The 26,664-nt window shown below is 48.0% G+C and overlaps 1 protein-coding gene across 8 annotated transcripts in view; it reads right to left on the bottom strand.

The window, feature by feature from the left end:
- The window catches only part of EDARADD (EDAR associated via death domain), an 85,446-nt gene that overhangs the window by 38,949 nt on the left and 19,833 nt on the right, over window positions 1-26,664 (bottom strand). For 2 of the 8 annotated variants that reach the window (XM_072971035.1, XM_072971036.1), the window contains exons 3-6: window positions 11,934-11,992; window positions 9,575-9,652; window positions 7,591-7,630; window positions 2,241-2,299 (exon numbers count right to left, since the gene is read on the bottom strand). In XM_072971035.1, coding sequence (XP_072827136.1) covers window positions 2,241-2,299; window positions 7,591-7,630; window positions 9,575-9,652; window positions 11,934-11,992 — 236 coding nt within the window. Of the gene's footprint in view, window positions 1-2,240; window positions 2,300-7,590; window positions 7,631-9,574; window positions 9,653-11,933; window positions 11,993-21,706; window positions 21,889-22,848; window positions 22,930-26,664 lie in introns of those variants that run through there. The other 6 variants (XM_072971038.1, XM_072971040.1, XM_072971032.1 and 3 more) reach the window with 5 other exon arrangements.

The following is a 26,664-nucleotide window of genomic DNA, read 5'->3' as shown; positions in this document are numbered from 1 at the left end:
CCAACTTGGCATCCTAATATTTACTATTTTTCCTGTTACTTCAGTCTCCACTTGGTATGGATTCTTGGCTGCAAACTGGAAGAAATTTTACTTTACTCTGATCTGCCATACATGTGTGCGTGTAGTTAAAGTGGTTAGAATTTTATTTTTTGACTTGAACATTCTGGGCAACGTCTGCTTTAACATAAAGAACCATGAACAATTCTTAACAGCTGAATTCTATCCACATCTAGAATCTAATGCTGGGCACACTGCTTCTCCACCAAGTCTGGAAGCTCTGCTTGGGGTCTGGTCTCCACCCGCCACCCCCGCTGCGTGTCTCCTGCCCGAGAGTACCCAGTCTCCGGGCATTCGCTTGCTAAGGACCGGGTGTAACAAACTCTAGGAGGACGACAGCTCGGTTAGACGGGGTATTGATCTTAAATTGCCAAAAGTAAAGGGTTCTTTATGAAATTTTCTGAGACGTCAGACTTCAGTTGTTGACACCAGGATACCACAATGTTTTTCCTTGGCATCATTCAAAAAAGGCAGCTAAAGTCTTAAGTAGAAGTGGATTTTAGTTTTTAAATAATAAAAATCACTGAAACGGTAAATATTACATAGTCAAAAGAATGTGTTTTCAGCTTGCTTTTAACGTCTGAGCTACAGAAAATGAAGTGTGGGGTTTGTTTTTTTTAAACATTTCTTCCCTAGTGAGTTTTCTTTGTTCTAACTGCCAAGTTGGTTTCAAAGAATCTTTCTGGATATCTCACAGTTAGAACAAATCCTATAGATTATGCAAAGAAATAGCCAACTGAAGTAGCTAGGTGCAGTGTTACTTTTTATAGGAATATAAGACATCTTGTTTTAAAACAGAAGATAATAAAAGTCTCAAATAGGATCCCCCACTTTTTCAGTTGTTAACTCTTCTCATCTTTGAGAATAATCTTACTTGGTAAAGCCAGAACTGCAACACTAAAATTAGAAAAAATACCAAAGCGTCCTAATGCATATTCTGTTCCTAATCTTAAACGATTTTGGAAAATCCCTAAAACTAAACAAACAATATAACAGTCTTGTATCTTCAGAGGAGTCTGTATCATGTCACCAAAAATGTGAGGAGCAAATCTTTACTGAACAAATTAAGCACTGCAAGAAAGGAACGACTTACACTTTAGGTTTGCTAAAAGAGTTCAAATTCAGTCAGGGTCGAAGTCAATCATTTGATCATAATTCGAACGAAAATGCTGAGTATCAGGACTAATGAATAAGAATATGATAGTCACGGGGGTGACTGAAGACCCCCAGATCAAAGTTAAAAGTAGCACCAGGGACAATTTTCAAGAGAACTGTGTTTACAGTTAAAATGGCTTAAAATGGCTTGTTTTTATCAACTATAGTTAGTATAACTTTGCTTTACTTCAAAAGTGATTTGATTACCCAAGAATATCACTATTAATGATTTATTACTGACTGATGTTTTAAGCCAGACTAAACAAAGCTTCAAATTTGTCCTGTTACAAATGAGCTTGGTGTTAGGGAGAAAGCGGGGCTGAACCAGCCCGTCTTGAGGCGAAACATCCTTGTTGAGCCATTTAATGCTGTAAATATAACTTAGCAGGTTGAGGTCTTGTGCACTTTTGCTAGTGAGCTCTGAGTGAGTGAAAAAAGATGAGCTGACGGTACAAGAAGTAACTGAAGCACTTGGTGACCCAAGGAAGCTTCTGGAAGGATGAACCCCAAAAGGTGAATAGCGGGTGACAAGCAGTTCTCAGTCTTTTGGTACATTTTTGTCCTATCTGAAGTTTAAAATAACAAACCACTCTTTTATAATCGGAAGGCAATAAATGCATTTTGGAAAAGGACAAGTAAAACAATACGTTAAGGTTTGATATCAGAACAAAGTAAAAGTTTATAAAACATTACAAAAATGTTATTAAAAACTATCCAGTTCTGCTGTGGCTTAAAAAAAATGTTCCCCCCCACAGCAAACCAAACACATGTAAAAGAAAGCCGCTCTCCTTTGTAACTCAATTACACGGATGTTCTGTTTGGGGCAAATGGATAAATATTTATCTCAAAGAATGGATTAAAGCTACCACACTCACTAAAAGTAACAGCATTTGTACAGACATGCCACATCACTGGATGCTTAAAGATCACTTCCACACTTACTACCTGACAATTCTGTTCTTCATTCTTTATTTGTAAAGCTCTAGAAGACAAAATAAGGGTAAAAATATAACTGAAATTATTCCTACCTGCTGTCGCACGTCAGAATTTGTCGGGCAGTTCAAAGTAATTGGATCACAGTCCTTGGCTAGGGGGAAAAAAAAGACACAAAGCTTGATAAAGAAAGCCCATACTCCGGGGCGTAAGGCCAAAGTTAAGACTCAATATTGTGACTCAGTATATGTGCCTTGACATCTGGAAAACCCAGGAGGGCCTGGACAGCCCAGCTGCACCTCTCCCTGCTCTGCCCCATGGACACGACCCCCAGCTGAACAACGTGCCTTATCAAGGGACTCGGCACAGTCCCCGCTGATCCGGGAGCGGTGGATTTCAGTTCCTTGCCAGACCCCTGAATTACTCAGACAAGCCAATCACATTCTTCCTTGGGAACCTGGGGCCATCAGACCCCTCTTGATAGGACAACGCTTGTCACCCACAGCCCCTGGTTGTTCATTCTGTTCGCAAGTGCAACCCCAGGTGACCCTGCATGGAGTGCAGTGTCCTCCCCCAGGCTGTGGGTACACTGACTCGTAAGCTGCTGTCAACCTCCTCTGTCCAGTGTCAGGAGCCCTGTGTGTGGCCATCCCCACAACCCCAGGGCAGGACCCCTCCCTCACCAATGGGGTGAGCAGGGGGAGGTCAAAACGCATCCCCTCTGATTAACGTGACATCAGACTCTATGTGCTCACTGCTGTTCTGTCTGCTCACCGAGCCTTTCAGAGAGCAGAGTGGGACTGCACTCGTCTTCACAGCTCGCCCTCCTAAAAGCCACACCAAAACCGTTTGGGTTCTGTTGTTAGAGTGTGGACTGCCAGCAACAGTCAAAGGAACATGACAGGTCAGCGAAGTGTTTAACACCTTTCGGAATTAACTGCTAGGAAGGAAATTCCATCCCTAGGTTATCTCACTTGTGTGTTAACGTCACAGCTCCCCAGCTTGTGGTGAAGATGGCACGAATGTGTTAAAAATGGATTTTGTTCCATCAGATTTTAATCTTCAACCACAGAATTCAATGTCACACTCTAAAATTTGAGAGCTGACAGAAATACGGTATGTTCTGAAAGAAACGTTTAGTGTCATGTAAATGTTTGGAGTTACGAAGCCTTGAATGGAGAACCATTTAACTCACAGTTCAAAAGTTAAGACTGAATGACTGATTGATTCATCTACTTACTTTTTACATTCATTACCATTTGTTGACCTACTACATGCCGGTTTGATAGGTTTGCTCACATGAGGAGCTATGTTCATTGCCTCCTACACCATTCTGACTGGAGGAAAGGACATTTTCCCTCAGTCGTGTTGTCTGAGAAAGTTAAACTAAAAGCGTGGTCTCTGACCGAGACTCTGTTCTCTCTGCGAGCTGGACCAGCAGAGACCCTGCCGAGGCATGCGTGTCTCAAGCTGCGGTCCCGGGTCTCTCCCATCAGGATCCCCGGGGCTGCCTGCTAACAGTGCAGATTCCCGCGCTCCCCTCCAGACATCCTGAATTGGAATCTCGGGGACCCCAGCAACCTGGCCCCCACCAAGCACCCCGCAGAATTCAGATGCCCTCTAAAGCGAGGCTCTTCCCAGCGAAAGGAGTGGACATGTGGGTGCAGCCATACCAGTTCCCACAGTGCCTCTCGTCGTAGTGGTCAACCCAGCACTTCTGTAGAGGTGGGGCTTCTTACTTCCCAATATGTTAACTTAAATTATAAAAGCAGCAACTTTCCTCACACGGTCCCCCAAACACTCCTGTGGTCGGGTCCCTCTCCTTCCCCTCCACTCCCCACCAAAGGGAAAAAACCCTGCAGAATGGTCGCTTTGTGTTCCTGTCATAATTTGGGGGAGGGGGTTGATTTGGGGTTTGCTGTAACAGGGGATTGCCAAGAGTCTTGGGCAAGGTTGGGTGGGAGGGACTGAGTTCGTAGAATGAGGGGGACCAGGACACATCAAGTCATGCAGGTGGGGAAGGGGTGCGGCTTCATGTTAGAACAAGGAAACCTATTAGCAAAATACCGTCAATCAGGCGAGGTGAGAAATCATGTGAAATACGACACAGTGACTGGCTCGCTGGTTTGGGGCAGGCGTTTGTACCTCTGAATTACGTTACTGATTTCCTGAGTACTTGATTCTCTTCCAACTCTTTCGAACTGAACTACTACTTCAACATTTAGTTAACAAATTGTTCCAAATATCACCCACGCTTCAGTTCAAATTCCTCAACATTAACAGTAAAATCAGTCTACTACTTTATTTCTCTCTAACTTCATGTTTGCAATATAATTTTTTGAACAATAAAAAAGCAGTAACACCAGAGAAAATGAAGATAAAATCTTGATTGATTTATGATGAATTTATGTGCAATTTCCCTTCACTAGAATAGTGGCTTAAAAATCAGATTTCTTTTTTCCAAAGACATTTTTCCCTCAAAATGCAAAGTGTCACATTCCCTTCAGAACACTCAAGCTAGCAGTTTCTGTGACATAAAATAAACCCTGATCTTAAATTAGTCCTGAGCTTAGTGCCTGCAGAATCTCAGAGGCCACCTATCGGAACAGAAGCCTGACGGAGTGAAGCCCCTGACATCTCTAAAATCAGGGGAGGTGGAGGCTCCTATGACAAAACAGGTAGAATAACATGTTTCACCTCAAAAACATGCCGATCACTGAAATTACACCAGATTCCCACAGCTGTTTTATAGTAAAACCACAGTCCACTCTGGTTTGGACTGTGTTAAGGAATAGCTTTAGACTGTCCATGAGTGACATATACTAGAGTTATAATAAAGATTTTGTGAAATGTGCTGATCTGCCTAAGGAAGTATTTTGAAGACTTCTGAATCACATGGAAATTGTTCAAGCTAATTACAAAGTACTCCTCCTCTAAGCAGGCCCCCTTAGAAGTCACTTAAATATCAGAGTCTGAGATTCTACTTCATGTACCTAGATTACATTTACTTTTAATCTATAAATTAGTCTCTTCACTAATGCATACAGATTTTCTTTCCCTAAAAAAAAAAATTCAATGAGAAAATTATCATAAACATTTAATGATGATACTGGCTCCATTATGGTATGTTTTAAAAAATACTGCAGATAGAAAATGACTATAGTATCGAATGCAAACAGTGGAATAAGTCTCCAAACTTCTGGACATGGTTCATTACATATACAATGATGTATTTCCTGGAGGTAAGAAATTAGGCGCTTCATAACCCTCTTCCCCGTGAATAAAGACAGAAGACAGATGTGGAGTACCGTTTTGGCAGTCACATTACTCATCAACGCGTCACTGTTTTAATTAAGGTTTCCAACACTCTAATTCTAGGAGAAACCCAATAGCACAACTGCGGGATTACCAGGCTGCTAAGCAACCATCTTCTTCTTTTAAAACCAGAAATCATGTGCAAGATGACAGAGAAGATCTTGAGGCAGATCAAAGCGTGACAATGCACTCCCAGGCTCACTGCCTGAAACGGTTCCACGTTTGCCCCTCTGCTACAAAAGCTTCCAGCAGCCCCGGCCCTGACTTTTCGCAGCTCTTCTGCCAGATTTCCCCCCACCCCGTCTGATGCTCGTGTGCGCCAGTCTCCACTCCAGACTCGTTTCACTGAATTCTCACAGTCACCCTGAGAGGCAGGCGCTAATAGTGTCCTCCGTGCACTGCAGACAGGACACTGAGGCCCTGGGGTGGGAAGTCACCTGCTGAGGGCTCTCAGGGTCAGCGGTCCAGTGGGAGCTCGGTTCACTTCTACACGTCTGTTGGCAGGTGTGCCAACTTCTCAAAGCTTCGTAGGCAGGCTCTCAAGTGGAGGCCTGCATCCCAACCATGCAAGTATGCATTAAAACATGGGTTTCTGGGCCTGACCCTAGACCCACTGCATCAAGATTTCGGAGTAGGGGAGCCCAGAGTCTGCATTTTAAACTAGCCCCCCAGATGATTCTGCACCCTGAAGTCCAAGGAACACTGCCCGAGACGGCCTCCCATCTGACCTGGTGGCCTGGCTCGCACCTTCCACCTTCTCGCTGACCTAGACCAGCCCAACTTAGGGAACCCAGGACACTGAGAAGTCCTCCAGGAAGTGACAGGGGAAAGGGGGCAGGGCGCTTGTGGGGAAGCCTGCCCTACAGCCAGAGCTGGGGCTCACAGCCGGCCTTCTGCCTCTTCTCCTACACCGTTCCGGGGACATGGACCGAGGCAAAAGGAATGAAATCCTCATGAGGTCGTTTCAGGGAGCCTGGAGACAGTCTGGTGAGCAGGCACTGACGGAGGGGGGACTCAGCCACAGGCGGGCCCTGGCTGTGGGCTCCCTTCTGACCCAGCAGGTGGGAGGCCCGGTGAGGGCATCACCAGAAGGCCTGCTGGGAAACCCACAGCCGTGGCTGCCAGGAAGCCTGCCCCTCCAGGAAACCGGGGGCCGCCAGCTGTCTCTGAAGTGGGTCAGGCCTGATTGCGCTGCTCTCCCCCCACCCCTGCCTCTTCCCTGGGTTGCCAGCAGAGCCCAAGGCAAGTGCTCCAGTGTGACAACCAGCAGCGTGGTCTCATACTGGATCCGGCCCTGCAGACTTCCCAGGGAAAGCAGGAAAGGCTGAGGCCTCTGTGGCCTGCCCCCAGCCTGAGACATTCATCTGTGGATCATAAAAGATGGCTCCTTTTTGCTCTGGGGACTGACAAGTGTCCCCTGCCCCTGGACTGGTAACAGAACCCTCCTTCCTGGGTTTGAGCACAGCTGAGCCCTAGCCTTCCACCTCCCCGCTCACCTGGCCTCCGGGCTCAGACCTGCTCAGCCATCCACCCTCCTGACAGCAGCAGCTGGCTCAGGGATGGCCACCCAGCCAACTGCCCCGCAAAGTGCGCCATGTGTGCTGGGGGAAAGGTTCCCTGTCTCCACCGTCTTGAGCAGCACCAAGTGAAGCTGGGGGTGTCAGAGACCATCTTTCCCGCCACGTGGGGAAAGTCTGCCTGAGAATGGAGCCAACACAAAGACAGAACCACGACAGAGAGAGAGATTGGGCTGGAGACATCACTTAAACGCTTAGAATTAGCCGCACCTCAGGACGCTAAGCCACTAAGTGCCCCCTACCATTTACAACTAACTTGAGTTACATTTCTGTCACTTGCAACCCACCGCCCAGGTCTCCTTCATTTTATGCATGTTAAGAACCCCATAGGAATTTAATGTATAATCTGTTAGAAAATAATTCCTAGACTTTAATTAGAAAACTCATACCCGAGGTACTCACCAAGTCATGCACTAAATTATCGGTATGTTTCTGTTTCACAATTTTAAAATCTGTTTTACAATTTTAAAATCTGAAAAATTACTCTGACTAGCGCTTTGTTCAAGATACGAAAATAATCACAAGTTCAAGTCGTTAGATTAAATGTACGTACCTTTAGGGAGTCCCGTATCTTGAATGGGATATTTGTCTGACTGTAGAAACCAACAAAAGAGCAGAGTTATTTTTAAACACCGCAGTCAATTATAAGATCAACATGAAAAGAAAGCTTTGGGCTGGGAAAGCCATGATTTTAACTTAAAACCTTGTAAGTTTTCAGCACTAGATTTATCAACAGGCCTGCCTCATTGCTTGTTTTTATTGTCAATTTATAGAAGTGAAACCAAGGTTGATGAGGAGTTAATGTTGGAATATGAAACAGAACAAGCCTTCAGCTCTCACCACTAAACCACACTTCCTCTCTTTTCTGCAGTGCTATTCTTTCTTTTTTTTTTTTAATTGAAGTGTAGTCAGTTTAAAGTGTTGCATCAATTTCTGGCACACAGCCCAATGTTTCAGTCATACCTATACAGACATATATTCCTTTTCATTTTTTTTTCATTATAGGTTACTATAAGATATTGAATATAGTTCCCTGTGCTATATAGAAGAAATTGGGGGTTTTTAACCTATTTTTATATAAAGTGGTTAACGTCTGCAAATCTCAAACTCCCAATTTATCCCTTCCTACCTCTTTACCCACAAGGTAACAATAAGTTTGTTTTCTATGTCTATGAGTTTGTTTCTGTTTTGTACATAAATTCATTTCTATTTTTTTTAGATTCCACATATAATTGATAACATATGATATCTATCTTTGTCTGTCTGGCTGACTTCACTTAGTATGATCATCTCCAGGTCCATCCATGTTGCTGCAAATGGCATTATTTTATCCTTTTTTATGGCTGAGTAGTATTCCATAGTATAGATATACCACAGAGTCTTTATCCAGCCATCTGTCAATGGACATTTAGGTTGTTATCGTGTCTTGGCTGTTGTACATAGTGCTGCTGTGAACACAGGGGTGCAGGTGTCTTTCTGAGTTAGAACTCCCTCCAGACACATGCCCAGCAGTGGGGCTGCTGGGTCACAGGGTATGCAGTGCTATTCCCTCTATCTACCAACTGCAGCTTAAAATTGAGGAACATTTGTGTTAGTGAATTCTGGGGACAGACCCACTTCTTTCACCATTTCTGTGTCATTCATTTGGGTCAACGAGCACATGTTCTCACTATTGGAGAGCTCTGTCCTGGGTTGACTAGGACAGGATTCAAAACGTGACTCTCCCATTAATTGCATGAAGATCTACAAATTAGTCACCCATCGTGCAGTTATGCAGACTTCCCCAGTGCTTTAGTTGAGGGTAGCACTATTACAGGCAATTCAAAATAGCAAATGCTCTTATAGTCACACATCTCTCTTTTGGTACTAAGAAAGACGCAGGTTTCTAAAGTTCTGGAAAGTTCTACCTCAGATTATACAGTGAGGGGAGTGGGGATGCACCCAGTCTCCCCAGTCTGTCCTCTAACCCAGCTCAGTGCCACCATTCACAGCATCTGGGCCTCTGGGTCCAGGGTCCTCCAGCCCAAACAAAGCTACACCTTCCAACTCTCCTGCAGGTCTCATCAATGTCTTCCTTTGACAGAGGAGAAACAGAAACAAATGTAGAACCAAGGACTCTGTTTTAAGTGCCTTTCCTTGGAGTTTTTTTGGAGCTGGTCAGGAAAGTTTCGGAACCTCTGGAAGCCTCCAACCCCTTTCCACAAAAGAAATCAATCGTCAATCACAAAGAACTAAAGTCAAACAAATTTCTCCCAGACTAAATCCTTCTCCACACTGTGCTCGCCAGAGCTGGAAGAGCACGCCTGTACTGTCATACGTATCAGTCTCTTTTCAAAGCACTTATCTATTTCCTCAGCTTCACTGAGTGTTTCAAGAGAAGGGACTATGACCATGGCCTCCCAGATTTTGACTCAGTTTGGTCTGTGTGAATGAACAAGTGCAGGTTTCCTGGAAAGCCTGACATCTGAGCTCGGCCTAGAGGATGCCCAGGACTCGGCTGACTGAAGGGGCTTGGCAACTGCAGACAGTGGACACACCGGGGCCGGGCCAGGTGACTGGAAGAGTGGCATGGCAGGTGTGGGAGTGAAGGTGGAAGGCAGGTCACGCAGAGATGCCTGTTGGAGGCGGGAAGGGAAGACAAGGTTGGACACGAAATACTGGAGCCAGTTTTCTTGAAGAGCCTGGAAGTGAAGTGAGGGGGCTGAGAAGGAGTGCTGTTCCAGGGTCTCGGGAAGTCTGCCTGCTTTGTGCCCTCTGCACGGGCGAAGATGGTCAGCACAGCCCTGCAGGAAGCCAGGGAAGCAAACAATCCCCACACGGTGTGACAAAAGTCAGGACTGGGCTACAGAGTGGGGAGCACTCGAGGTCCCAGGGTAGGGCAGGGAGGGCTTCCTAGATACAGAATGCTCGGACTAAGACGGCAGGAGGCCCCGGAGTTCACAGGGAGGGGCCGGTGCGATCGGTATCCTGCGACGGTAAGAGGACGTGGGGCGTCTGGGGAGCAGCAGGCTGTTACACAGGACTGGCTCACCAAAGGCATGTTGAGACAAGGTCACGGAGGCCCTCATCTGCCACGTCAAGGACTGCACACTTTACCCTGAAGACAGCAGGAAGGCCGTGGGGTGAAATATGTCCCCCCAAAAAGAGATGTTGGAGTCCTAACCCCCAGGACGTCAGAATGGGCGCTCACCGGAACAGGGTCACTGTAGATAAAAGAGGTAAGATGAGGTCACACTGGGGCAGGCTGGGCCCTTAATCCACAGGACAGACATCCTTGTAAGAGAGGAGACACCGAGACAGACACACAGGGAGAAGGCGGCCGTGTGCCAACAATGGCAGACAACGGAGTAGGGCAGCTACAGGCCAGGGGTGCCAAGACCTGGCGGCACGCACTGAAAGCTGAAGGACATGACAGGATTCTCCCCCGCAGGTCTCAGGGGAGCACAGGCCTGCGGACACCTTGACTTCGGGCTTCTGGCCTCCAGAGCAGTGAGACAATACATTTCTGTTGCTGAAGCCACTCTGTTTGTGGGGACTTTGTCAGGACAACTCCCCAAAATTAATGCAGAGAAGCTGCAGGAAAACTTCCTTGTCCCAGCAGCGTGGAGGAGTGGCCAGGACCCAAGGTGAGCAATGAGGCGGCGGCCTGGGGGGTCAAGGCTGTGAGCCAGCCTCGAGACCATCACAGGTCAGGTCGTGGGAGGGGCGAGCTGAGTACCGCTTGCTGGAACCCACAGCTCTGGTAATGGACCACACTGGAGGGGATCAGAAACCACAGGGTCACTTTGCACTCTGCTTTTAAGAGAGTTAGGAGATGGAATTTTTTCATGTTCACTCCCCCAGTGTCTCAAAGCTTGCAACTGACACTGTCCACACTTATCAAACTGTGCCGGGGCCAAACAAAAGCTGTGAAAACAAACATCTCAGGTCTTCAAGACACTGAGGTGCCTTGGGAACTTCCAAAGACTTAGAGACACTGAACTGAATGATATCAAGTGTCTTTTCTGCCATGCCACCTAAACGAGTCCGAACTGTGCATGACTCAGGAGATCACACCCTCCAAGCCCTTTGAAGAAAGGGGTGTATCTCACACTGCACACCTAGTAAACGTGTGATGTTGTCAAAGGCACGCATTTGGTCATAAGTGAGGGGCGGTAACATGTTAAGAGAGCAGGGCTTCTGTCTGGGTGACCGCATACGAATCAGGTAACTGCCATTTCCTCACCTGCAGGATGGGGATGAAGACACCCGGCCCACCAGCTCACAGGCTATTTGCAGGATGAAAACGACGTGTGTGAAGTCTTTTAAAGCAGCAGACTTGCCACAGAGTGGTTATGGGAGGCCGGGGCAGGGGTCTGGATCCAGCTGCTGGGCTCGAATCCCACCTGGGCTGCTTTCAAGTTGGGCAAATTAGCCCACTCCTTGCCTCAGTTTTTCATCGGTAAAGTGGGCAGTGACTATCTCACAGGATGGCTGCAGGGACTAAACGTGGTGAGAGGTACATCCGTTGTGTGCCCATCTGACATACAGGCAGCCCTCCACTACTGGAAGGTGGTCCTACATTTTTTCCTTCCACCTCAAGGTAGATACTTTGACTCCTGAAGAAGGGGTAATTAAACATAGTAAGTACACAAGGAGATAAAGACCTCACACACTCTCAGAAGGTCACCTCTGATGTATGCGAAACGAGAACACAGCCTAATACCGTTTTTAGCCTGGAGAAACCCAAAGTTTATTATGTCACAGGGAAGTATCGTGAAAAATGTATCTTGGGAGACCTTAATTTACGGTTTCTGATCTTCATGTAAATACCAAGTAATGAAAATGTAAAGAAATAACAAAGGGAAAAAAGGAAAAACAAGAGTCATCACTATTAATGTAAAACTTGTAACCTACCATGTTAAGGGATATGGTGCTAGGGTCTGTGTCTTCCACTGGCTCCTTCGCCAAGTGATCTGTCAAGAAAACAAACGGAGAGCATTTTCTTTAATTTAAAAGCACGGGGGGGAGGGTAGAGCTCAGCAGTAGAGCGTGTGCTTCGCATGCATGAGGTCCTGGGTTCAATCCCCAGGACCGCCATTAAAAATAAGTAAGCCTAATCACCAACCACCTTCCCCCTCAAAAACACAAAAACTGAGATAAAATAGTTGCTTAAGTAAAAAAATTTAAAAATATTTTTAAACTAAAAAAACAAAGCACAAATGTGTCCTTTGATAACAGCGTTCATATGGATACAAGCTTACCCCAGTGAGTTTAGAGAAACACTTTCAATCATTAGTGGAGACAAAATAAGACAGAATAGGTTCTGACTGCATCAAGAAAGTGATTAAGACAAATACACTACACTTAAAAAAAACCAGCAGCTGTCCTCCATCTCAGGGCTACAAAGGGACCTGCGATTTTTACAGTTACCAGAAGATAGCACCTCTACCACACCCACAAAGTACCAGGTCTGCTGGTTAGCTATTGCCTAAAATTCTTCATCAAGACCAAAATCTTCATTCCTCAGCTAGTATCCAAATGCTTTTTAAAAGCAAATAGAAATTGAGTTTACTTCTAGGTATTTTGTTGTTTTTGATGTAACGGAAATGTCTCTGCCAGTTACAAAATACTGGTTTTTGAAGTGAAAAAAAAGAGAGAATGAAGGGCCACAAATGATAAACTATCCTTTTTTATGGGTGAGCTGTATTCCATCACATACGTGTGTGTGTGTGTGTGTGTGTGTGTGTGTGTGTACACACTGCATCTTCATTATCTATTCAACTATTGATGTGCACTTAGGATACTTCCATGTCTTGGCAATTATAAATAATGTTGCTGTTAATAGCAGGGTGTATGTATCTTTTTGAATTAATTCTTATTTTGTGGTTGGATTTATTTCTTTGATAACTATGTGAGTTTAAAAAGCTAAAGCTCTAAATGTTCTTAGAAACAATGAACAGTACATATACATAAATTTTTAAAATATAAGTGCAGTAAAAAAAAAAAAAAGATCTATCAAGCCATGAAAGACATGGGAGAAACTTAAAAGACCTATTACTAAATGAAAGAAGCCAGTCCGAAAAGGCTACAAACTGTACGATTCCAACCAAATGACATTCTGGAAAAGGCACAGCTACAGAAACAATAAAAAGATCGTGGTTTCCAGGGGTTTGGGGAGGGGGAGGGAGGGAGGGATGAATAGATGGAGCACAAGGGATTTTTAGGGCAATGAAATTATTCTGCATAATACTATAGTGTGTCTATATGTCATTATGCATTTGTCAAAACCCATGGAATGTACAGCATCAAGAGTGAACCCTCATGTAAACTATGGACTCTGGCTGATAACAATGTGTCCATGTGGGTTCATCAATTGTACCTAACAGGCCACACTGATGAGGGATGTTGAGGGTAGGCGAGTATGTATGTGTGGGTGGGGAGGGCTGCGTGTGAACTCTGTATTTTCTGCTCAATTCTGCTGTGGACCTGAAGCTACTCTAAAAGAATAAAGTCAATTAAAAATTCAAAAAGAAAAAGAAGCAAATAGAAGTAACAGAAGTATAACAGTTTACTTAGAAATGTCTACAAATACTTGGAGTTACAAATAACTACAAATTATGCACACGTGATATCAATGACCCTTTGCATACTGGATTGGATGATAACTTTGAGCAGCAAGGATTCACCTCTGACATCTGCTTCTTTCCTCATTTCCTACTCTTCAGCAACTCACTTGTATCATTTTAAAATATCAAGCTTCTGGATATGTTTCTCGTGAATTAATAGTCAAAAATACTGCACAGTATCTTTATCAAACAAGAAGTGATTCTGATTTCTCAATATTTTGCTTCTTCTGTTTTGCCACTTGTTACACTTAAGGAATTTAATGACAAAATGCAGAAAAAGGTACACGCCACCACTAGATTTTACGAATTTTTACAAAATAGGAAAAAAGTTTCCCCTTTCCAAGACACTTCATCAAACACCTGCCAGAAAACTGTCTTACTCCATAACCACACCTGTCTGAGTGGGCACCTCTGAATTTGCGCAGTGCACAACCTGCAACCCTAAGTGGCAGCTATGGGCCAGTCAAGGTTCAACTTCCTTTTCTTCCCCCAAATCCTCATTAAGTACGTGCTGCGGACCAGGCACGAGGTCCTGGGAACGCCTTGCAGGATCCAAACGAGCGTTAACAGGCGATTTACGGAGACACTCTGTTTGCTCCCCCTAGATGTTTGCCATCTGCGCGTCTGGGCTGTCCACGCTGCTCTCCCCACAGGCATGGACCAAAGGAGAGGTGGTGTGAAGGGAGCACCTCTTTATTTACTTATGACAGCCTACAGTCACTGGAGAGATTAGAGGAGGCGGCCTGGGTGGAGGGAGATGGAGAGAGATTCTTTCAGGGACAGACACCGGCAGCTCCATCAGTGGGGACTGCACCCTGGTCCTCGGCAGAGCCCAGAGGTGGCAAGCGCACATCAGGGAATGCACCGAGGGTGCTGGCGCCCTGGGGCCCAGGGTTCCCAGCCCCAGCACAGAATCCGTGACTGCTGCTGGCACAGAAACAGAGGGCTGCTGGATCTCAAGTCTTCTCAGGCTTGGACAAGAAGGACATCAATGCCGACCCCGATGCACAGAAAATTCAGGGCCCCTCCTTGGTTTTCCCAGCACCACGTCATCCTCTCGGATTCTCATGTGACCCTAAGGAGGGGGCCAGGGCCCCATTCGGATTGAAACAGCATTTCCTGCCAGCCCAGTGGCTTACAGACTTAGACTCAGATTTAAACAGAAATAAAGAAAATAAGAACGACTTGTGTTGACGACTCCGCCCTGAACTTACAGAACTCCTGCTGCCTGAGGAACAGGCAGTTAGTTATAATGCAGAGCACTTGGTGTGAAGATGTGGAAATGCAGAGTTATACGGAAACACCTGGGAGGGACACATGCCCTTCCTGGGGTGCATGGTGGGGAGGCAGGAGGGGGTAGAGAAGAGTCTGGAATGTTGAGTTGAAGTTAGCCAGGAGAAGGAGTCAGGGAGGGAAAAGCATTCTAGGCAGAGGGAACAGCATAGCTGAAGGCCTTGAGATGAGAAAGAACGTGACATATGAGAGGACTTCAAACAGGCCCAGCCAGAAACCTGCATTCGGTTTTCTGCTATTTCCTTTCCATTCTCACATTCTGGTTTCTGCCTGGGGAGAGGGTAGCAGAAGCCACCACTAAGTAGCCTCAAGTTCCTTCTTCCCTCCTGTCACAGCCTAGTCTCAACAATTTCATTTCCACTAAAGTGAATCTGGATGACTGTGCTTTAAAAGATGACCTCCACCCGGGGTGCAGAGTTTTAGCAGGAATCAGCATCCTGTGCAGACACCACCCACTCGATCAATGACAAGCCAGGCCACGTTCCTACAGAAATGCTAGTAAGTGAGGAAGAAGGAAGAACAAGACAGAGAGGAGGAAAGTGGAGGAGACAGCTGGGAAAGGCAGAATTTCACCAAAAGCATCAGTGAGGACGCAAACATGGCATCTGGAGGGAGGAGCACTGGGCTTGGAAAGAGGCCGCCAGGCCACTGAGAGCCAGCGGTCTGACCCTGAATGAGCCCAGCGCTGTGACCTTGGATGACAAGGTGAGTGTTCCCAGCTTCAGGCCCTTCAGCTGGCACAGGAGAGGGTCCAGGTGGCTGGTTCCCACATCCAGCTGGTAGTCCCTCTGGTCTGGCCAGGCTGGGGACAGACTCCCCCAGAGAATCTGCGATGTAACTGAGCACACCTAGGCGGTTATGGGGTGAACGGGAAGATACAGGCAGCCGACAACAAGCCCTTGGAGGCCCGAAGGCTCACTCTTTGGTCGGAAATCTCTGGGAATAAATGGACCTTAAGATGGGGAGGGCGCGGAGAGTCTAGGCTGTGTGCTTTCTGAAGCTGCACAGCAACATGGGAGGGCCTTTGGGCAAGGCGACAGGTCTGGAACTTGTTCAGGAGCACTTCCAGCTCTCTTATCATCTTCATTCAAATTCTGTCAGCCTCTAACGAAGTTCTTCCCTCCGTGCTTCTGCCAAATCGGCTCTCGGGCCCAGGCGCGTGGCAGCGCCCGGTGAGCTTCTCCCCGGCCATGGGGACAGTGCGCGCAGATCTCCCTTCGTTCTCACGGTGTGGAGCTGAAGATTACTTGGAGCGGGGCTGATCCTGGTTCTCTGAGACTGGTCTGGATGTCAGCAGTTGTTCTAAAGTGTTTCTGAGAGCTCTTGGGGCCGCATGTTTACAATATTATTAAGTATAAAGTCAAATGGTTTACTTAGAAGGTTTAAAATGTTGACTTCTGTAGCCCCAGGTAACAGCAGGCTGAGACGGGGCACATAGGAGCCAAAACAGGAAGGGGGCCAGGTGAGCTCCAAGGTGACAAGACCAGCCACTAGGCTGGGGGCCAGTGGGGACCCTCCTCCTGCTCCTGGCTGTCACTCTACTGTCCCAAAGCTGCCTCACTGTCCTGGCTCAGAGACTTGAAACCAGGCCTCGATCCTCGAAATTAGCTGGTAACTGACCAAAGCAGGTCTCTCTGATGGCACTGAGAATGATGCTTAAGTCACATGAGCATCTTCTGGAGAGTTCCTCCAAAGGCATGAGAGAAACCATGGTGAACTGAAGCTGCGCAGCCGCTGGAGGGGCACCTGGCGGCTCCCGGAGGACCCAGGTGAGAGCAGTCGAGGAGGGCTGCTGTCACTCGCTTCTCTAGGCCGCAAGCCCCGATCTGTGCTCTTCCAGGGTGAACGGAGGGCCTCCACGTGCCCTTCCAGCTGTGAGAGTCCATGAGTGGTGGGAAGTAGGGGCCCCAGGGGTGAAAGAGCACCTTCGGGCTAAGGTCCCCCTGCCCCCGGGGGCCCAGGTCACAGCACTTCCACCTCAGTCACACGAGACTCCCGCTGCCCTGGTGCCTGCTGTGCGGCCAGGTTCACACACAGCCCGCTCATCCTTACAGTGCCTCTGAGAAAGAGCCAGCGTCTCCCCCGTACATCCTGAGTGTCCAGGGTCACAGGGTGAGGGAAGAGCCAGAATTTGGATCTGGGACTTCCTGACTTCAAAATCTGCCTGTTCCCACTACCCTCCGAGTGCACTGACCACCTGACGGACTCTCCTGGGGGTAATCTCTGTGCCCAAATTTCCCTTCTTATACAGGCACTGGGCACACTGGAGCAGAGCCCACTCCAATGACCTCATTAAAACCTGACTGCTTCTGTAAAGACTCCAGCCCCAAGTAAGGTCACGTTCTGAGGTACCTGGGGTTGGGATGCCAACAAAATCTGAGGAGGGACACAGTTCAACCCATGACAGTCCACTCTCTGGGTCCCCCAAATTCCTGTCCTCTCTTATGTGCAAAACCCACTCACCCGATGTCCAAAGCTTTCATCATTCCAGCGTCCACTCTGAATGCAAAATCTCACCCACCCATCACACACTCCAAGACCCAGCTCTCTTTGGCTCCCGAGGCCGAATCCCCAGGAGCCCTGGAGGCTGAGCGTTGCATCCGGCAGCCTCTCCGCGAAGAACGATCCCTGATGACCCAGGACAGACCGGGGGAGTCGCCCAAGGGCAGCACCTCATGCTCTGACATCTCTTCGTGAGTCACACTACATAACAACCAACAGTTCCCCAACACAGTTTCTCAAAGGAAGTTCAAAGATCGCCTCTAAAGATGTTGTTTCGGAGAAACAAAGAGGGACATGTGCTGGGGCTTCCAGGCTTTCCTGAGTATCAGGGGCCAGAAGACTAGGGCCTTTGTGCTTTTCAGTGAAGAACTGAAGGCAGTTCTTTGAACTTGCAATCTCAGAGCTCATTTACTTTTTTCACTTGTTGTGATTTTTATACTGGAGCGTCCCTTCGGGCCTCCAGCTGTGCTCACCACCGCTGATGTTCTAACCATGCCGAGGACCACACAAGCCCCAGGGCGGCTTTCCCTCCTCTGTCCATGGCCGCAGCCCTCTCCATTGCCCTCACAACGGAGCAGGGCCGAAGCAGCTGAGAAAGGACCGGGGATCCAGAAGGGCCATTTCTAGAGTGGCTTCTCTGGAGGGAGGCCAAGCTGAGGGAGTCAAACTGAAGAGGGCGCGGGAAGGTGCAGGGGAGGGAAGAGGCGAACCGAGGGTGCGAAAGAGGAGGAGGACACTTGGTGAGAGAGAAGGAAACTCAGGAAACAGGCGATGTGACAGAGGGGAAGAAACGCAGGGGCGTTGGAAAACCCCAGGGAGGGGAAGGAGGGAGGGAGAGAGGGAGGGAGGAAGGAAGCCACAGTAGGTCACCAGCTCTGGTGGGTGTGGAGGAAGAACTGGCTGGTCCGGCTTTTCAAACAAGGGTGCTCCTCCAAGTGGTGCCCCCTTCGGTCCTGGTTTCTGCTCCCAGCGCTTCTGGAGTTGGTGAGAAGGACAGGGTGCCCACCTGGGCTCCATCTAAGCACACAGGATGGCTCGGAGGGGCGGCCGGGAGGTGAGAGGCCACCTAAGGGGGCTGTCCTGGGCCAGCCTCCAAGGAGCAGCCCCAGGGTTCCCTGCAGACAAGATCCCGGGAACGAACAAAGGCAGCACGTACGCTGATGTGCCCTGTGGCCACGGACACTTGGCTCATTGTGGCAAAGCAATGAACTGTACCACCTCCCCGACTCTCCAGGTGTTCAAAGCCTCTTTCTTTGTCTCTGTCCTTAATGTCTGTATGAACTTGAAGCAGATTTTATTCACATTCAACAGGCAATTCTGACTCATTCCATGTCAGAAGGTTTATTAGTGGTAGAGATGGAGTGAAATGTCTACACTGTTTTCCTTCCAATGTAAATTTTCTTCCTGTAAAGAGTTGTTTTTTTAAGCTCATACAGTATAATAATATATATCCACCTTTTTATATGCATGTGGATATATAAATATCTTTTTTTTAACCTTTACAAGGTAAACTAAGTTAACACATCTAACTTGATGAATAAGTTCCTAAGATGCCAACATGGGAAGAGCTTTTTCTGTCCACGTTTGAAGCACTGGTGGTTAAATCTCCTACCTTTCATTCATTTATTGAGACGATAGGTATTTAGCCAGGACTTAGTATGTGCCAGGTACGATGCCAGGTGTTGGAGGTGTGCTGTCACTGAAACAGACGTGCACTCTGTCCAAAAACTTACAGTCTAATGGGGGAAAGAGCTTTTGATGAAATGGTCACAGCTAGAAATGGTACGGGTGATAGCACAGTGCACACAGAGCTTGAGCTACACCAGCTCTGATCTGAAATCTGAAGGATAACGTGCAGGAGGTAACTGGAGTGGGGGGAGGTGAAGGGAGCCTTCCAGGCAGCAGAAACAACCCGTGCAAAGGCCAGGGGGCAGGAGGTCCAGGGCTCTCAAGGAAACACAGGAGCCAGTGTGGCTGCAGTGCCAACCAAGAGACAGAACAGGCTCAGCGATGGAAGGGATGGCTGGAGAGCCACAAGCACAGCATGGGAACCATTTGCGGATTTAGGATTTGTTGGAAAGTCAATGCAGGTTTCTAAGCAGAGGGATGACTGGATCTGATTTGTCTTTAAAAGGTCCCTCTGGACACTTTTTAGTGAACAGGTCGGTGGAAGGCAAGAGTGGGTGTGAAAATACCAGTCGGGAGACGAGTGCAGGAAATTAGGCGAGAGAGTACGGTGACCGGGTCTGGGGTGGAGAGATGAGCATTCTGTTTAACAAGTTCCACATATTAACACCACTTGCGGCTTCATTACAGAAATGGAAGGGGCAGGTGGTGTGTCCTGGAGGTTATAAAGCCAAAGTGAGATGTTAAAAAGGGGAAGTCGTTTTTAAGTCTTTTTTTTAATGGAGGAGCCCTCATCTTACTGACAGAATTCCAGAGCAGCAGTGGCCGTGGGGACACTGCAGATGCCTGAAGATGTTTTTCGACATCTCTGCAAGTGAGAGGGAGGTTTCTGCGTAGGAGGCCTCTCTCTGCTTTGAGAAAGCCAAAGAGAGTCTGCCTACAAGTGTGGGTTTTACCTCTTTCAGTCAAGGAGACAGGTTCCTTCCGAATGACACCCTCACACCTAGTAACCTCAGGCTCTCATCACACCACAAGGACCGGGAGTTCCCCATGCTTTTGTTCCGGGCCATGCGGACTGAGTCCCAGCTCTGGAGTTCTAGATCTGGTGTGCGACTGCCGCCATCTAAGAGCATATGAGCCACCCTGGTGGCCTCATCACTATTGACCCACTGAGGCTTTTTATAAATGAAGCTGTGTTTCCCAGCCCTCACTTCCTCTGGTGCCGCTGACTTTGGGGGCCCCAAGCAGATTCTATACCTACCCTCATTTGGTGGCCCCTGTCAGGACCTTTGTGAACCACCCCCACCACCACCAACAACCACATTTAACGGGGTCTGAAAGCACTGTTGGTAAAATATAGTTTAGCATCTCCTGGCACATTGTCAATCAGGTTCTCAGGAGAGGAGGTGGAGGGGAGGGGGGAGGGGAGGGGGATTTCTCCCTTAATTTCCCCTTCTGTTTCTCCAAACAGTGGGTATGGGGGAGGGGAAAGCTAGCCACACTCCGTATTTTCCATCTCCTGTGGATAAAATGTTTACCGTTCCCCACTTGAAGAATTTAGATCTTTCTTTAAAATCCCCAGGAAACTGGCCGACCCCGCACGTCACGATGTCAAGTTAGCTATCTTCTGACACACCTCCAGATGCTTTCTGTATCCTTGTCCTCATTGCTCAAGCCCCAAATGAACAGGGAAACATTCAAGCTCTGCCCCCTGCCCAAGCCCAAGAAGTAAAACAGGGAACACGTTTCTCTAGCAGGTGTTCACGGTGCTGCCTGTCTGGTTCTCTTTCCAGCCTCAACAAAACTAGAAGAAGTCCGAGTGTGCTCCTGGGCAACACCATTCAGTCATTCGTGTGTTCACCACACGTTCACTAAGGATCAGTCTAGATTATGGGCGAGCAAGGACAGAACTCCGGGGAAATGGAGTCTGAGGAAGAGTTTAAAACCAAGTGAGACTAAAGATGAACCTAGAGTCTGGTCTCAGGTACACACACAGTTATTTTATGACTTTAAAATTCAAGTCAGATTAAAATCTGGATGCTGGCCTCAAGTACAAATGCAGTATTGAACTGCGGTAAGGACGAAACCTGAGGCCCTTCTGATCAAGGGCCTCTGTGGAGGTGGGGGGGTCCCACAGGTGGGATCTGCCACTTGGTTTTGTGGACACTAACTTATAAAACAGCTTTGCCGACCAATAGTTAGCTAGTGAAATGAGGAGAGGGGAGAAATGAGAACGCACGCGGGTGGGGAGAAAGGGACAGGGAGCCAGGAGGAAACAACCCACCCCTGCGCTCTTTTCTGCAGAGAGGTTTAAGGGGCTTGTTTCAACCTGGCGTCCCGGGTCCAGAACAAAGCGCGGCCACGAAGTGGGAAGACGGAAGGGGCGTCTTCGGCTCGCGTGGAGGTGGCGGGGACGGCGGGGAGCGCAGGAGGCGGGCGCCACTAGCAGCCGCTCGCGGGGGTAGCCTCACGCCGCCGCTGTCCCCCTTTCGGCCCCGGGTCAGGCGCCGGAGTTGGGGGTGGTCCCGCGGCGGCCCTCGGGGCTCGGCCTCGACTGCCCCGCAGCAGCCGCGGGCCCCTCGCAAGCCCCCGGCCCGCGGTCCCCGCTCCAGGTGAGGGCGCGGCGTGGTGTCACCTTACCTGCGCGCAGAGGGTCGTCCGCAGACGCCATGGGGGCGGGGTGGGGCCAACGGGCACCCGAGCGGGGCCGGGCGGCCTCCGGGACCCGGGAGGAGAGCGGGACGGCGGCGATGCGAAGTCGTGCGGTTCCGACGAGTCCCGAGCAGCCCTCGGCGGCTCCGCGCGCCCCTCCTCCCTCCGCGCCTCCTGCGCCTCCTCCGCCTCCCCCTCCCCGGCTCCCCGCCGCGCTTCCCCGCGCGCACTTCCTGCTTGGCAATTAGCAAAGCCCCTGCCCCGCGCGTCCCCGTCACCCCTCCGGAGGCGCGGGCGGGAACCCGGGTGCGGCGGGCCGCGACCAGGGCGCGGGGTGCCCGGGGGGCCCAGCACCCGCCGCTGGCGCCCTGCCAACCCCGCTCCCGCCGGCGGGTCCCGCCACGAAGCTCGCACGACCTGCTGCCCAGGACGGGCTGGGAGCGGTTATCAGCCTTCCAGCCCGGCTGCAGCGGCGGGTCGCTTTCCCGGCCCCCCCATCCGCCCTCACTCAGGACACCACTCTCCCCTGCGCAGGGGCCTGGGCTGAGATGCCTGGCGGCGACCTGACATTGAAACAACTTCCTGATGTTAGGCAGAGGACGCCGCTGCATGATGGCACACGCTAATAATTTCTGTTTTGATTTCTCTTTGGCATTGGTTGTTACGTGACCTCCAGATAAGTGCAGCACAAAGGGAGTGAATAGAGGACGCCTGACACACACTCTCACAGGCTCGCTAGGAAGACAGCTTTGGGCTCCCTCGGTGGGTAGCCAAGTTGGTCCTTTAAAAAAACTAAGGTTTAATTTTTAAAATTTGAATTTAATTTAATCTTATAGCAATTCCTGTGCACAGATTGGAATGGTTTACTAAGAATATATTTAAGATCGTTGTATTTTAACTAAGCTTGTCATCAATCAAATCTATTATTATACAAAGGTTACAGGCAATTTAAATGTAATAGGACTTAAAGGTTTTTAAATAATCTATGTCTGCCTTCGCACAGAAGAACAGAAAGATAGGAATTCGAAATAGATAATGTAATAGCTCTTAGTCAATTTATCATATAGGAGAAGCCTCTGGCTGAAAAGCCAGCTGTGAAAAATGCAGGAAAGCAGCCAAAGTCTACCTACCCTCTGGGCGATCAGGGGCCTGATCTGTGCCTCCCCCCATCTGCTTAGTCGTCCTGGGGCCCACCGCACCCTCCGCACTGGCAGCTTATTCTCTGGAGTATAACATGGAAGAAACAAGAGGCTCAGAGAAGAGGGTCAAACTGGGTGTCAACCTTCTGGTGGAAAGCTCTCTGGGGAATTTGCGGGCGGGCAGATAAACTTCCTTTGGGTCTGCCTTCTCTGGGAAAGGAAAATTTTTAGAGGGTATTTTCTCTTAGCGCCCTTTTTGAGGTTTGTTCTGTGGTTCTTTCTGTACATCTCATGAAGGTGAAACTATTTCTGACATTGGTTGCCAGGAATGACATATCAAGTTGCGCTATCTTGTTAACAACACAAACTCAAACGTGGCTCTAACGCTGGTTCGCTTTTCAAAACCCTGAATCCGCCGTTTTGTCACACCCATTCTTTGTTACATCACATAGAAGACGGGTGGCCGAAATGCGCGTGAAGGTTAACTTTTTAAAGGAAAACCGGCTCTATGCATAGGTTATTATTTTCTTTCATTCCATTTCCTTGTATCTCCTTTCCTGTGAATTGCAACCGTAACCCATCATCACCTCATTTTTCCCATGTGCTTTGTGAACTGTAAAGTGTAATGCAAATGGAACTTTTTTTGCAATTTACAAAAAACCGGTTTAAAAACAAGTCTCATCCACCGGAGTTCCCAGAAGGCAGTGTATTTGCTGTCACACTGTGTGCCTTCTGCTTTTGCTTCTACTGCTGCCCAAAGAGTGTTAAAACACTCTTTAAAATGGACATTTTGGACTTTTCTTAATAACACCTAAATATTGTGAATCTCAGAATCACAATAAATGAGGATTAGGAACCATAAAGTGAGACGTGCTACACTTGACTCACGGGCCTGTCGCCCTGAGTTTGTGTGACTTTAGCCAGGTAACGAAAACTCCAAGTCTGTAAAAATTTGCAGGTTTGTGAAAGCTAAATGAAATAATGTGTGCGTGTGTGTGTGTGTGTGTGTGTGTGTTTATAAAATACCTAAATCAGCACCTGTCTTAGAGTAGGTACAAATAAACCAGCTACCTTTCTGCCTTCATTCTTTCCTTGGTCTTTAGTCTATTGCAAGAAGCTTCTACTGCCTTTGTTACAAGAAATAAACCAATATTTATTAGTGTTTGTGTGTAGCCTAGATCAATGGATTGATTGATGGCATTCATTAATGCATTCTTGGAACTGTTCCCCTGCCGCTCTCCCACCAAACAACATGCCAAGCCTTAGGAAACCAAGTGAGAAGTCTCTGAGTTTTAGGAGTGCATGGTCCAGAAAGATTGCAAATGCTGTTTCACTGTAGAACTGGAGTGATGAAAGCTTAAACCAGGGGGCGGGTATGTGCGGAAGAAAGGCACTGAAGACGTATAGAAGCCTGATGGCTTGGTGGTGACCACCCTCCGGCTGACAGTTTGCTATGGAAGCTTTGAGGCAAATCTTGAGAACTCTGTTTATGATAATATGGCTAAAGCCTTAAGTAGGGGGAAAACTGGTGGTCTTGTGTCTTCACAAACAGACAAAGACAATCATCAGAAACCTTATCTTCAGTAGGGGAAAATAGCAACTCAAAACATAGGTTACTTGATCCATCATCGAAATACGTTGTTTCTGTCCGTTTTCCATCATTTTGGGTGTTACTTAAATTTATGTAACATGAGATACACAGTTATATTGCTGCACCACATGCCTCCTTGTTTCAGAGGGTGTGTACGTCGTGAACAAATGAACCCAGCAAACCGTGGTTAGAACGTGGCGGCGTATGGATTCAGGACGACAGGAGACGCCTTACGTTCCAGAATGGGACAGTCCCGCAGCTGCCCCGGCTTGATATACCCCTGGGGAGTTGTGTGTGGTGGAAGGGGCCCACCTGGGAGGTAATAAGCTTGTTTGTCTGCTCTTTTTGGAACAGACACTTGGTAAAGTTTGTCTAGAGTAGGTTAAGGCAGTCATAGTGGGTTTCTGTTTTGCTGGGTAACTTCTCACAGTAACGCCCCAGTTTTCACCTGGAGAACCACCCATGTGACTAGACGGTGGCACCATCACCCTGCCTCCCGACTCTCAGGGTTGGTATGTGACCCAGTAACAGCCTTTCCTGACACTGCTGCTGAGCGGGCAAGCCTGGGAGACGTGCACAACCTCCATGGGACGGCTGGGAGATGGGTCTTTAAATGACAGGCCCACAATGGCCCAGCCTGCACCTGATGGAAGAAATGAGCAAGGTGAAGTGTTTGGGAGGGCCCACATCACGGAGAGCCTTGAATGCCAGATGAAAGCATCTGAAACTGTTTTCCAGCAACAGGAAGTCAGGAAGCTAGGTTTTGAGAACAGGCATATGAAAATTGGTGTTTTTAGAGGATTAGTCTGGCAGGTGTGTGGAGGAGAGGCTCGGGCGAGGAGAGGATGCAGGCCATGAGACCATTTAGTCTTTACAATACCCCATAATTTATTACAAGGTTGAATTTACATCCTGGTCCAAATGTGAGGGAAATGCATATCTGAAATTCTAAGATGTTCTTTTGTTGCCTTTTTAAGCATTCATGGTCTCACACCATGACTGTAAATCACACTGCCTTGTAGATTTACATCTATGCATAAAAATGATGGGCTCCCAAACTGTTCACAGAGGGACTGAAACACTTCAGTAAGTAAAATCTCACCATTCTTGTTGATCTGAATGCTGTTCAGCATTCTGTGCACCTATTTACGCGGGAAGAGTTCTTACAGGTTCTTTCACTGCTCACTCATGCAATGCCTGCCCTTCTACATACAGGAGATTACATCTCTCCTGGCTACCAGCCTACCCTGAATTATCTACCCCTCAGGACGCACGAGCTAGGAAACCACAGTTTCTGTGCTGAGTTTGGTTTCCCACACAGGGAATGACACCACGTAGAGGGGCTCAGTGTGGTGTTTTGCTAAAGCACTTCAACTGCCACAGGTGGGGAGTGGGAGACACGGAGAGGAAGAGAGCTGGGAAGACAAGGTGCGTCTGGCCAGTGAGCACTGTGTTCTAGAAATCCTCCTCCCACCTGAGGTTCCTCCTCCGCACTCCCTCATGCGTCCTGAAGCCTTGATTTCAGGCGCTCTCATACCCAGCATCATTTCCAGGTGCTTCCTGAGTCAGTATCTTTATCTATAACAACTTATTTCTTGCTCCAGATTCAGAGAGAAAAATCCAATCAAAGAGATGATGAACTTTATATATGAAAACCTAAAACCCAGTGAGCGAAAGTCAGCTAGAGGAGATTTTGTTTTGTTTTGCTCTTGGGAGAAAAGAGCGAATGAGTGTTATCAGTGTGATCAGTGACCACTACAACCTGCAGAGTCAGCACACGAGAGCATTGTTTCCTGTGCTTTGTGCTGAGAATGCAGGACGCAGGTGAAGACTGGTGACAGGAATCCACGGCATCCCCGATCATTAAAGCGATTAATTTAACAACTTGTCATTTAGAATTTATTCTGCACTGCGACACCAAGGTGGCCCCAAGTGAGACTGCTGACAACCTGTAGAACTAATCAGCGAATTGAGCTCAGAGGAGAGATAAAGGACCAGGTATTGGACACGAACAGCTTTCTTGTACACCAACAATAACCAACTGGGCAGAAAGGATCCCACTTACAGCAGCAAAGAAAGCTATAAAGTAACTAGGAATAAAGTCAATAAAGCCGAGTAAAAAACACCACCAAAAAGTACAAAGCTTTTCTGAAGAACTTAAAAAGAAATCTGACTACGTAGAGAGCTATACCAGGTTAATAGATTGGAAGTCTCAA

Source organism: Vicugna pacos, chromosome 11 (genome assembly GCF_048564905.1).
Source record: "Vicugna pacos chromosome 11, VicPac4, whole genome shotgun sequence".
Classification (NCBI taxonomy): domain Eukaryota; kingdom Metazoa; phylum Chordata; class Mammalia; order Artiodactyla; family Camelidae; genus Vicugna; species Vicugna pacos.
The sequence above is the reverse complement of the archived record's forward strand: the minus strand, read 5'-3'. Positions and strand labels throughout refer to the sequence as shown.